The sequence below is a fragment of the Talpa occidentalis genome, unplaced genomic scaffold (genome assembly GCF_014898055.3).
Source record: "Talpa occidentalis isolate TD23 unplaced genomic scaffold, MPIMG_talOcc4v2.1 talOcc4.9, whole genome shotgun sequence".
Lineage (NCBI taxonomy): Eukaryota > Metazoa > Chordata > Mammalia > Eulipotyphla > Talpidae > Talpa > Talpa occidentalis.
The window spans coordinates 4,915,302-4,928,757 of NW_023605305.1; the positions used below are offsets into that span (position 1 = coordinate 4,915,302).

General features: G+C 46.4%; 1 protein-coding gene across 1 annotated transcript in view; it reads left to right on the forward strand.

Moving 5' to 3' along the window:
* KIF1B (kinesin family member 1B) overlaps positions 1-13,456 on the forward strand; it is a 128,743-nt gene that overhangs the window by 87,498 nt on the left and 27,789 nt on the right. The window contains 5 exon segments of the mRNA XM_054691207.1: positions 6,230-6,323; positions 7,273-7,421; positions 8,669-8,847; positions 9,456-9,593; positions 10,933-11,181. Of these exon segments, the coding sequence (XP_054547182.1) occupies positions 6,230-6,323; positions 7,273-7,421; positions 8,669-8,847; positions 9,456-9,593; positions 10,933-11,181 (809 nt within the window).

Here is a 13,456-nt window from a genome sequence, read left to right on the forward strand (position 1 = left end):
CGTGTACACAGGAGGAGAGCAGGAAGGGTTTTGAAGGAGGAACCCCAAGCCAAGATCAGAGCCCCAATGTACAGCTGGGGATTTATCCACACGAAGATCCCCAGGGGGAGGGAGGAAGCATGTCAGGTCCAGGGAACCGTCAGTAAGTTTGGGGTGACCAGAACACCAGCTGGGGCTCAGGGAGTGATAAAAGATTGGGGAGTTGAAGTGACAAGGGCCAGATCGATTGTGGCGTGCTAAGGAGTTGGGGTTCTACTTGAGTGGGGTGGGAAGCAGCCAAGTGAATTTATACAGGGAAGTTGCATTAGACTCAATTTCCAGAAATGGCCACAGAGCATGTTGAAGGATGGGTGAGAAGCGGGCGTGTTCAGAACCAAGCGCTGCAGGGAAGCCATTGTAACAGCCATATGAGAAACGATGCTGTCCAGATGCAGGCTGGAGGCAGGGGGCGACTCCCATAGCTGTTTGGAGGTAAAATCAACAAAGTGGTTTGGGGGTGGGATAAAGTGTGTGTTTACAGCCCACATGGGGATGAGGCTCTTGCTGGGCCATGGATCTTGCATCGAGGTTGGAGCATTAAGTCAGGGGAGCTGAGGCAGGTCTGGGAGAAAGCAGGGGCAGCCCGGGTCTGAGGAGAGTGGCTGTGGAGCCCTGGAGGGCCAGACCTGCGTCCCCTGGTGCTGCTGGTGGTGAGGTGCTGCCAGAACTGGGGTGTGGATAGCGCCTTTCCGGCTATTGCTTGCTAATTATAATCTCCATTAAAAGAGGAAGGCAATATCAGCGAAAGGAGCCCAGCCTCTAATGTCAAAAACAGCCTCACCAGAAAACCCAGAACAGTGACCTTGATTTCACCCTCAATGCCACCTCCTCAGAGAGGCCTTGTCTTAGCGTGCCCCTCCCCGCAACCAGATGACTGCAGCAGCCTCCTAACTTGCCTCCGGTTCTATTCCTGACCCCTATAATCCATTATCTGCATAGCAACCAGCATTTAAAAGCATCATCATTTAAGAACAAAAGTCAGAGCCTTTCAGTGACCTCTGGTGGCTTCACCTTGCACTTCAAACTCTGAGCTTTCTACGGTAGCCTCTGCGATTTTGCCCTTCCCGGCAAACCTCATTTGTTAACATTCTCTCACTGCAAGTGCTTTGGACTGGTGTTCCGTGGTGGTGCCCAGCTTGTCCCCACCTCTGGGCCTTAGCATGTCCTCAAGACTGGAACCCTTCCCCATCTGCTTGTTACTTCCAGATCTTCACTCAGGCGGCACTTTACCTGTTCCAGCCGGCCCTGGGTCAGTCACTGTTCCAATAACGATAGCTGGTATCTTATCTTTGTAGTTGTTTGGGGCTTCCAAGAGAACTTAGAATAAGGACCTTATTGTTGACGTCCACTCTTCCTCTGCACACAAATCCATAGAGCTCTTCTCAATTGCAGTGTGCACCAGCGTCCCCTGGGGGCGCTCATGAGAACCAAGACGGCTGCACACACACCCCGGGTACCTGCCTTAGGAGGGCCAGATAGCACATATTTTAGGCTTGGTGGACCATGTGGTCTCTGATGCAGCGACTCAACTCAGCTTTTGTATCACTAGGAAAAACATCACCATAAACAACACGCAAAGGGACGGACAGGGTTGTATATGAGGCCGGGTCATCAGGCTGGAGACCATAAGCTGAGAGCCGGCCAAGGGGCAGGCAGCTGTTTGCGATGGGCCTGGGTTCACGAAGCAGCTGTGACTCTGGAAGGTGTGACATGGGAGTAACAATGCCTGCTGTGGGGGCCTGTGAGGACTATGGGCTAGTCCATGGGAAAGATTTATTGCTGTGAGTGAATGCGCAGCACACCTGTCCCCGTCACCATCACCTGGGAGAACATGCAAGTAAAGCCACGAGACGCACCAGCTCACCTGGGGCTGTGGCCATACAGGTCTGTGGCCGAGAGACCACATAGGAGCACTGCCTGGAAGCTGAAGGACATCAGAACAGAGTGCCCCAAGAAACAAGTCGAGTCAGCAGCTGTGTCAGTGGGAACGGATTTAGTAAGGTGAGGACGGAGCAAACGCCCTGGATTTGTCACTGTGGCGAGCATTTAGGCGGTCCTGGTAACAGCGGCTCCCGTGGTGAGGGATAAGAATCTCACTATGGGGAGTTCAAGCAGAAAGGAGAGGAGACAGTGAAAATAATGGGAGGTAGGCAGTGTAGTGAAGAAAACGTTCAAGAGCATCTATTGAACTAGTTAGAACTTTTTAAAAGCACAAGGGCTACTTATAAATACATTATTTTTAGTGTGCTTTCCATAATTACTCTAATTTTCACCATGAAATAAAAAAGTAGTACCTGAACCTCTATCCATTTGTGGTAGGAAGATTCAGCTCTTAGCTCTTTCTGGCGACGTGCAGAATGTCCTGGTTGGAAGCTCATAGACAGCCGGGTTTAGGGAGGAGGGTTCCGTTCAAGAAATGGTGTTGATATTTGGGGTACCCACTGCTGAGAGAAATTTTCCCTGGAAAATACAGTTTTAGGCCCATGGCACTGTGGGAAATCTTTTATGTCAGCTTTCCTGTCTCTTACATCACTCTCCGAATTCAAGGACATTGTTTTCCTTGGTAGTTAGACCAGCTTGTAGGCCTGTTCTTAAAGGAATTCTCAAAAATAAGCCAGTCACAAGAACCAGAACCATAGGGTCCCACTAATGGGAGATGCTCAGATCTCAGCATGGCAGATAGGAAGGAGAAGGGAGGTCAAGATGGGAGGGTTGGGAGGGGTCGGGGCTGTGAAGTGCAGTTGAGTTTCACAGGATGAGGAGAGTCTTGCAGGTGAATGGTGATGTTGATGTACAAATGCATTTCTTGCCTCTGAACTGAACGCTTAAATATGGTTAAGATGCTAAATACCATGTGTATTTGAATATATTTTTTTTAACTGGGGGAAAAAAATAAAGCAGGAAAAATCCTTAAGATGAAATACTAACATTTTCCACTTGATCATTTTTAGGTGAACCAACCGTTTTCCTCTTTGTGCTAAACAGATCCCGTGTAATATATTGGCCATAGTGGGGAGAAGGAACTCTCCCCTCCCTGGCCTTTTACTATCAAACATTTCAAACTTACAGAGAGGCTAAAAAAAAAAAAAGAAAAGAAAAAAAAAGAAACGGGTATAACGAACTCCTGTGTACAAATATTTATGTTTTTTTCTGGATCGTTTGAATATAAGTAGCAGTGTTGACAGTTTACCCCTAAATACTTCTCTGTGTATCTCCTAAAATCGAGATTCTCTGAGTACCACCCAATCCAGAAACTTAATACTGATTTCATATCATTAATGTATAGTCTGTTCCTGTATGCAGACAATGATCTGGAAGAAGAAGAAATTTAGAAAATGGTCCTGTTTACAACCACATCCCAAAATATTAAATACCTAGAGGTAAACCTAACAAAGTTGCTGAAGGTCCTAAAAATACAGTCCATTTTCTAAGTCCTCTGAGTGTCTAAGAAGTATAAATGTTAAGGTACGTGCGTGTGGGTCCAGGATCCAGTGGGGGTTGTATGTTGCATTGTGCTGCTTCTATCTTTTATTACTCTGGTGTCTTTGAAGAGCCCAGGCCACATTCTCATTTGTCTGATGATTTCCTCAAGATTAGATCTGGGATCGGTTTTGTGGTAAGAATGTTGGAGAGGCATTTCGGTGAGCTCCACATTGCATCATCTAGGACATACAAGTGTCACTATGTCCCTTTTTTTTTTAAACTTTTTTTTTAAAGATTTATTTATTTATTTATACAAGCACTGGGTACAGTCAGAAGCGCGGGAGGGTGAGAGAATTCACCAGAGCCAGAGCAGGGAACAGAACAGACTGACCGACGAAGTACACTGCTGAGAGGAGCAGCGGGCAGCAGGAGAAGTCTGCGTGCCATGTGGGACCCTCGCTGGCGGCTGGGGATTGAACTGGCACTGCAGAGGCAGTTTCGCAGCCCAGCGCTCAGCCGCTGCGCCACCAGGGGAGGCCCACTATGTCCCTATCTTGATGACACAGTTGAATACATTTAGCTAATACGATGTTTCTCAGCTCTTTCTCCTCATTAATAGGTCTGGGTGGCACTTGGATTCTGTGACTATTCTGCTTTCCGTCCACCTTTCATGCAACTGTGCCAGCATTTTTTTAAAAAAGATTTATTTATTTATACAAGAACCGGGGTACAGGCCAGATGTGCGAGAGGGTGAGAGGAATCACCAGAAACAGAGCGGGGAACAGAACAGGCAGACTGAGGGGAGCAGCGGGCGAGACAGGAAAGGTCTGCTGCACCATGTGGGTCAGCTCCCTGGCCGGGGGGATCGAACTCAGGCCTTCAAGGTGATAGCGCTGAGACTTATCCCCTAGCCCACCAGGGAGGCCCTAAAATCTTTGTTGTAAAGGAGATAATGAAGTTTAAAGAGGATTTAACTTCTCCAGAATTATAAGACTAGTAAGAGCAAGTACCAGGACCTCATCCTGAATCTTTCTTTCTTTTTTGTCATAGTAATTAGTCTCCAGAATTATAAGACTAGTAAGAGCAAGTACCAGGACCTCATCCTGAATCTTTCTTTCTTTTTTGTCATAGTAATTAGTCTCCTAAAAAGCAGTTAAGATATATAATAATGAAACTGTGGTCGGCTCCCCATCACTGCCAGCTCCCTCCAGAACAGAGACTAAATGCCAAATGCCTGGAGCCTTGTGGTTCTTTGCACTTCTTAGCATTGCCATTGAGAGCTCAGTGTGGGGTGGCCTTAATGGGAGATGGGGGCGGGGGGAGGTCGGTGTCCTCTGGGATGCAGGGAATACTTGCTTTGTGGCTTGGAGACCTCTGTTTGAAAACCATCCATGGTCATACTAACCCTTCTGTCTCGTGACAACCTGTAGCTGGGTCACTCCCAAGGAAGCAGGAAATCTGGACAATATATTTCAAAATGTTCTGCTTGTGCTGTGATGAGCTTTTATTATGTGAAGTTCTCTTTTCTTAACTCCTCTTGTTTTCTTTTCATTTCTTTCTTCTTTTATATATTTTACATCATTTTTCATTTTTGCACAATGTGTGCATTTTCTCTTCTTGCTTTATTTTCAAAGAAATGCAAGCTTCTTTTCATTAACACGGGGAACCTTTTTAGACCCTTTTTCCTTTAATCTCTCCCTCCCATAAAATTTGAGTAAATCAAATATGGTATATTTGTACATTCTCTGTATATTTGTGCTTTGTGTATATAAAGGGTACCTTTCTTTTAATTCCACAAAAACTTTTTTTTTGCCTTTGGAGCGATGGTGCCCGCATTGAGAATGTATGGAGTAGGTGGAGAAATGGGGGATGCATTTTATTTATATTAAAATAGTATTTTTAAAAGGTTTTATGTATTTATACAGGAGCTGGGGTACAGGCCAGAGGTGCGAGAGGGTGGAAGGATTCACCAGAGACATAGCGGGGAGCAGAGCAGGCAGATGAACCGAGAACACTGCTGAGGGGAACAGCGGGTGAGACAGGAGAGGCCTGCCGCGCCATGTGGGTATCTCCCTGGCCGTCTGGAAATCGAACCAGTGCTGCAGAGGCTGCAGACAGCTTCACAGCGCTGAGCTCAACCTGCTGCACCACCAGGGAGGCCCTTAAATAGTATTTTTAAATAGAGTCTTTCTTGAGTAATTAAATGCATCCATAGATCATTTCACCCCTAGCAGTGCCACAGTCTTCTTTTCACTACCTGGAGGCTAAACTCACCCTACTGCTAGAAGGTGGTATTATTTCATCCATAGGGAGCTTCAGGAATTACAATCCTAACTTTTTTCCATCCGAAGAGCTAATTGGAACTATTGGCAACACTTGTGAACTCAGGTGTTTCCCAGTGTTGTCTTTCCCTGGAATTTCTTGATGTGTCAGCCGCTGCTTAAATGCATTTTAGCATGTGGGGGTCCATGCATGGCCCTCAAAATAACCCCCACTTTCTCGACTGCAACCTCAAAGAACTCTCGTCAAAGGGAGTAAAGGAGACTCCAGTAAATTTTTGTTCTTAGCGTTTGTCCAGTACAGACTGTCTTGTGTGCTTTTTTCCCCTAGAATTCCTCTGTGTGTCTGTCTTTTCATGGTTATTTCTGGACTCTCTCTCCTTTCATCTTTTGTTTTCTGCATTTTCCCCAGGACTCCTTTCATTTCTCTTTTCCTCCCCTTTTATTTCCTCTCTCTCCTACATGTGATCTCCTTTCTCTCCACCCAGGACTATGAGAGCAAACTGCAGGCCTTGCAGAAGCAGGTGGAGACCCGGTCCCTGGCCGCAGAAACGACCGAAGAGGAAGAGGAGGAGGAGGAAGGTGACGTGGAGATGAGATGTCAGATCCCAGGAGCTGATCAGGCCTCCTACTGGGACCACAGCTGGGGTTGATCTTAGCTGACCCTGCCGTTTAGTGACCTCTTACTGAGCCTCTTTAAAGTTGAGCTGAGAGATGTTCAGTGCCGAAAATCCAGGCTGCAGTCTCCAAGGTGGGACTGGTGCTCTGGGCTCCCCTCAGCAGCCGGGTCTGGATGTAGCTTGTGCTTTCTCACCCTGACTGCACACGGGGCTTCATTTCACGGTGCAGGTGAACCCAGAGCTTAACACCTGTTACGGTGTTCTGTTCTATTTCCTGGTTTATGGTCTATGTCAAGATTTCCCAGTGAGGACTTTGAGGTACATTACTGCACATTAAAGTAATTTCCAGTAGATTTCTAATCACCGTACTTAATCACCCCTATTTATCTTAGGTTTCCCCGAATTTTGTAGCTGAATTGGGGTCTTTATTTTTAGTCACTGCCTTATAATATAGTATGTTCATCGTCACAATGCACTTAGCCTCTCACCTCTGTGAGTGATCCCGAGGCTTCAGATTACCTTTGAAGACTCTTGATTGATGTACTAAATTCTTTGCTTTTAAATGTCTGGGTGATCTATGGCTTTTTTCCCTGTACTAGAAAGAAAAAGTAGATACATATGAAGTACTACACATTGGGGATGTTCATTAAACCCCGTGGTCAAAATAGATCTTTCACCAGAAGATTTTTAAATGAATGGGATTACTATTTTAAATGAATGGGATTTTTAGGTTTTTTGAAATGCATATGCTTCTTTCATAAAGCAACAGAATTTAGTAAGCTTTCCTGAAAATAAGAAATACAAAAGCAGCTGAATGGAGAAAAACTGGAAAACTTGATAAGCATCGTGAGAGAAGCAGGTGTAAGCGGCGCAGGGAGAGGCCCCCCTGACTTTGCCCGTTGCTCTTCCAGTTCCTTGGACACAGCATGAATTCGAGCTGGCCCAGTGGGCCTTCCGGAAATGGAAGTCCCACCAGTTCACTTCATTACGGGACTTGCTCTGGGGCAATGCTGTGTACCTGAAGGAGGCCAACGCCATCAGCGTGGAACTCAAGAAGAAGGTAGGGAGGCTGCCTGAGCCAAAGCCCAGCCCTGCAGCGCCTCATGGCTCTCACCCTGGGCACCCCTTGCCTGGGGTCGGCTCAGCTGCTTTGTGTTAGGGAGGGGACGGGTCGTAGGTACCTTTACTCAGTAGGTGTGCCTGGAACACAGTAGGTGCTAACTAAATATTTATTAAATGAAATTTTGAAAATAATGTTTTCTAGCTCATTTTACAAAGGAGGAGGCTGTACTGCTGCCTGAGCTTGAGAAACATATTAGTAGATGCATACTAGTAGAAAATCATTTCTCCTGGGTTACTGCGAGTCTCAATTTGCTGTTAGTTTAACACCATTCAGTTTGTGTAGTGGACAAGCACGTGTGCCCTGTATCCAGCCAGTCGGTCCCATCCTAGCGTCCCGGCTGTGCTGACCCTCCCAAACCCAGCGGCCCTGGACAGCACCCCCTGCCCCCACCTCAGGGATTCTGTGAGGAACGAAAGAGCATCAGAAGTGCTGACACAGCGCCAGACCATGGAGAAAGCATGGGTCATATAGTGCATACAAAGCATTTATCTGTGGTACAACTTTCAAGAGTAACTGTTGCAATCCTCTGGATTTTTTTTTTTTTTTTTTGCATAGAAGAACTGGGGTGGACACCAAAGGTGTGGAGAATGAGGGGATTCACCAGAGACAGAAAGAGGGTGCAGAATAGGCAGCTCTAAGTACACTGCTGAGGGGAGCAGCAGGCGAGACAGGAGAGGTCTGCTGCACCATATGTGGGTTAGTTCCCTGGCCAGAAATCAAATTCAGGCCGCAGTGGTGACAGCTCTGAAACTTAACCCCTAGGACACTAAGGAGGCCCAGCAATCCTCTGGATTTAAGATAGAAAACCATGACATGTGTCCATCCCCTCCCATCAGTAAGAGATTGGAGATGCATTCTTGGACCTACCTTACACCCTCTTGTATAAATCCTGCAAATGTCTTCATTCAGGCAACCAAAAAATACTTTTGGAGATTTTTAGCTTGTACAAAAACATTGTGCATGCCAGACCAGGAAGGCAGTCTAGATAAGTAGCTTAATCTGAAGTTAGGATTATTCTCTATGATTACTATACCAGTGGCCCTTTTGTAGTGATTGTCAGGCTATTTGTTAACCACATATTACATGTTTGGCTGTGCCATTGGGCATGATTATCGTGCCCCCTTTCGGTAGCCTGCTGGCTGGAAATAGAAAGGCATTTGCTGATGGTCTGTCTTTCCTTTTAGGTGCAGTTTCAGTTTGTGCTGCTGACTGACACCTTGTACTCCCCTTTGCCTCCTGAACTACTTCCCTCCGAGATGGGGAAAACTCACGAAGACAGGCCCTTCCCCCGTACGGTGGTGGCAGTAGAAGTCCAGGATCTGAAGAATGGAGCAACCCATTACTGGTCTTTGGAGAAACTCAAGTATGAAAACATCCATAAAGTCAGTTGTTTCATTTAGGAAATACACACTCGTGAGTCCTTCAACTGGGCCCCCTCATACTCCCCTAAGGTCACTGGTGCTTCTGAACGCAGCTGATGAAGCTTATTTCCACCCACTTCCTTTTAAGTGAGTGGATCCTACTCTGTGCTTCACACACATCATGGAAATTTGCCCTCCATCAACCCTGTGCTAAGTTTTAAACATTATAAGTTCGTGAGACTTGTTGGGTTCAGGAAGCATTCACCTTTTCTCTCCTGAACCTCCTGGTGATCAGTGACAGAAAGAAAGTCACCACAGCTCTTGAGCTGTGTCTACTGCTCCAGTGGGTTTGAGACGACACCCCACTGAACTGCTTTTCTCCCGTGGCTCCGTGGAGCTTAGGTGGCCATTCCCGACTTCCTCTGGTTTGTCTCCAGACTCACATGCTGTGGATACAGATTTTTTTGGTTTCTGTGCGCTTGGTCTTTGTTCTCTTAATAACATGGAGTGGTAGGAGCAGTTTTATTTTTGTTTTTAATCTCCTAAAATATTAAAGTAGGTGCATTGCACACCCATCCTTAACCCTGTGCTCTCTGTGTTTCCCACACAGGCAGAGGCTGGACCTGATGCGGGAGATGTACGACAGGGCTGGGGAGGTGGCCTCCAGCACCCAGGACGACAGCGACTCTGCGGTGACAGGCAGCGACCCATTTTATGATCGGTTCCATTGGTTCAAACTCGTGGGCAGGTATGGGATAGCCTGGTTGATTTCTTGTTTTTAAAAAATAAATCGTTTTCGTTGTTTACAACCTCAGTGGATAGTATAAAACGTTAAAAGAAGGGTATAAAAAGCCCCGTGTATAAACCCAGCGTATGGTCTTATCCACTCGGACACAACCACTGTTTACTTCCCTTCAGCTTTGCTCAAAATGCTGTTGGTTTTGAAGCTCATAACTTCAGTCAAAGTAATTGACTGTCTCCCCTGCTTCTCAGCTCCATTCACAGAAAGCCCCACAATTGAATATTAGAGATTTATAAGAAAAAGAGAACCTGTGTCGGTATCTTGCACGGTTCAGAATCACAGGTGGCTAGCTTTCCTGTCAGACGGCAGCTCTCCGTGGTCAGACTTGACCTACTTTCTTAAAAGCAATTCATCTCACTCTAGTCTTTGCCAGGGGTGAATTAATTGCACGCCTTGGTAATCCACACAAGCCTCTCTTGTGTATGCATTACCTTCTGCGTTTAATGAAAATAAATAGTGCCTGGGTGAGTCCACGTTGAATCAAGTTCTTAGAGGTTTGGAATGTAAAAAGGCAAGAAGCATAAGTTTTCAACATAATGATTGCAGAATTTGAATTGTTTTTCAATTCAAATTGAAAGTTAGAAACTTTCTGAAAGCTAAAATCAAAATCAGAGACACGCTACAGCGGGGGGAGGAAGGAGTAGGATCAGAACAAGGGGGGTGGGAATTGTATGGGGACTATAACCAAGATGAAAAAGCATACATTGTGCAAAAATGAAAAATGATGTAAACAATATACAAAATTAAAAAAAAAAAAAAGGCAGAGCTGAACATCCTAGTGTTATCTAGAAATGGAGTGAGAGTTTTCCACACTACTCTGTTGGTAGTGTTTTTAAAAGAGATGAATTGGCCAAGCATGTCTTATCCAAACATAACCATTTCATCCATATATTTTCTGCTCTGAGATGGAGAGAGAATTGGAGATTAAATCTTAAGTGAAGATTTAAGCCCTTATTATTTCACCTGACGCTGAGTGCCTCCTTGAGGGCTGGCTGCTGATCTTTTGTGTGAACTGGAGAGTAAACATTTGCCAGCACACCGTGCACCTGGGTCACCTGGGTATTGTACTCATGTGTTTCCTTTGCTTTCCTACTCCAAGGCCTAGTACTTACTCCCTTTCACCCGAACCAGATGGTTTACACTCATTTTATCCTTTTGCTTTTCCACTTGCTTTTACTGTGTTGATTTCCTGGTGGGTTCTGTCCTGTTGGCACCTACAGCTTCCTGTTTAACCGACTATTCCTCTCTCCCTGGATGTGTCCCTCGGCTCTTACCGGGTGTCTAGCTCCCCCATTTTCCACGGCTGTGTGAATGAGCGCCTGGCCGACCGTACACCCTCCCCCACTTTTTCCACGGCCGATTCCGACATCACGGAGCTGGCCGACGAGCAGCAAGATGAGATGGAGGATTTTGATGATGAGGCGTTCGTGGATGACACCGGCTCAGACGCGGGCACGGAGGAGGGATCGGACCTCTTCAGTGACGGGCATGACCCGTTTTACGACCGATCCCCTTGGTTCATTTTAGTGGGAAGGTTGGTGAGGTTCTTGTGAGAAAGGCAAAAAGGGACCAGCTCTTGCTCTAAAGAGGCTCCTTGTGCAATTTTGGGTGACCTTGCTTTTTAGCCACTCAGCTTTGGAGAAACTGATCTTGTCTGTGAGGCCTTGGCCTGCGGGAGCAGCAGAAGGCAGGGCAAGCACTCTGCCTGGGGGAACTTGCACTTAAATTGCCCAGTGATTTTGTTCTGAAGGAGGAAACCCCAGAAGAGAAAGTCACTGTAAAGCTGAGAGTCCGTGTTACAGTGGGCGGTGCTGGCTGAGTGCGGGTGGGAGGGAGGCACTTGGTGACAGGGCGGGCCGAGCCCTGCAGGAATCATGAAGATGAAGCAGATTTGGTAGGGGTAGTTGGCTCAGGCTGCATTTTTTGGCTGTGTCTTTTTGGCTCAGGCTGCGTTCAGCGAGGCATCTGGAACATCAGGTTTCTTGTATCGGAAATGGATGCCTTTCTTTGGCCTTTTGCACTGAGCCAATCTACAGACATTTGGCCCCCTAGATTTTTAGCTACGATTCTCCTAGGCCCAGCACTGGGTGCGTGGTGACGATTCTCCTAGGCCCAGCACTGGGCGCTTGCTCAGTGCTCCACGGAGCTGCTTCGCATAAAACCCGGGCCCACGGCGAGCCTCGTCTCTGACTCCAGCTGCCGCGGTGCAGAGCCCCACGCTCATGCTCCCAGTACTGGGGTCTCCATCTACATATGGGCTTCATGCCGCAGTGATTCCAATTACAGACTCAGCAGTGCAGCGCTCACTGGATTAAGTCCAGGTTTTAAGGTTTTTAAATTTAATTTCACTGGTGCATTGGAATCGCATAGTGTTGAGTCCTTTAAAAAGCAGGGAATTCTGTTGGCGTGGTTGGAGAAACACCAGTTATCTGGTAAAGTGCAGCTGGGAGGGACATACAGTTGTCAGACCTAGCTCATGTGTGCTGTTGGCGACCCAGTGAGAGCTAAATAAATAATGGTGAAAATGATCGCAGTACTGGAAATGGGGAAAGTGAGGCTTTCCCAGACACGCATGCCATTATCACGGCCGGCGTCTCCAGGTTATATATGGCGAAGGGGCTCTTGTTCATGTTTTTCAATGAATAAACATGAAGAGGTTATGTAACCATGACTCTTGTTTTCTGCTGGCGTATCACCAGAAATAGATGCTTAGAGTTTCAGGGAAGCTGGCTTACTAAATTGAAAAAGGTGGTTCTATGTACAAAAAAAATGCTGCTGTATTTTCTGGCTGTGTCCTTCAGCACTCTTCCGTCCTAAGATGGCAACATGAGAACCACACTCCATCCCTGCGCAGCCTGGGCCTGGTGCCTTGTGCAGCTGGTGCTCTCACCCGGCACAGCAAGGGGCTGGCGGCCTCACTTCACATGGCCAGACCCAGGAGGTGACTTAAACTGAGGCCTGTGGTGTTCTCAGGCTGAAAATGAAGTATTAGGGAGGAAGAAGATCCTGAAAGTGCTTGTTGATCTTTCAGATTCTGTCATTCACACTAACAAGATGAGTATCTCGGTTAAGAGTTCTGCTCAGAAGCGTTTGCGTTTGGAATCGGTTATATGGGAAATTTAAGTCAGAATCCTACTTAATGTGGAAATCCATTCATTTGAGATATATGTATTATTTTCTCTCCAGTTTTATTCATCTTCATCGGGTCAGATTTAAGTGTTGGTGTAAAGCTTTTCAGGTGAAATGTGTATGTAAATAAGGCTCAGAAATTGGCCTTTCCGTTTGGGCTCCCAGGTTCTAAAACTGACTTTGCCTTTTAAGAGGGGTTTTAGAGGAGGAGGTGAGATCAGAATAGGCAATGGAGTGAAGGGTAGCACTTCACTTTCACTCTTGACTGCATTTCTCTTCTACAGACAAGATGTGTGCTCGTGCGACACCGCTGGGTTGGGAGGTGAGGAGAGGGACTTGTTCTCGTTCTTGTGGCTCACAGGATTGGGTCTCCCCTATTGGCACATCACTGCAAATACGATTCACTTGTAAAAAATTCTAGTTTCTTGTGAAATTCCATTTGTAGGTGCTGTTTCTTGACCTTTGGCTGCCTCCGGTGAATTTTTTAATGAAAATTAAAAGAGCTTGTCCCTTTAGCTATTCTCTTGGCATGCTGGGATGTTATCAACCATCCGTCATGATTGGGGATGAAAATGTGAAACATTTAAGCTAGTCTTCTGGGTTGCAAGGGGGCAAATGATGACTATTCTGTGACCTAAGCACCTGAACTGACATTCTTCCTTTAACTAGAACCATAATTA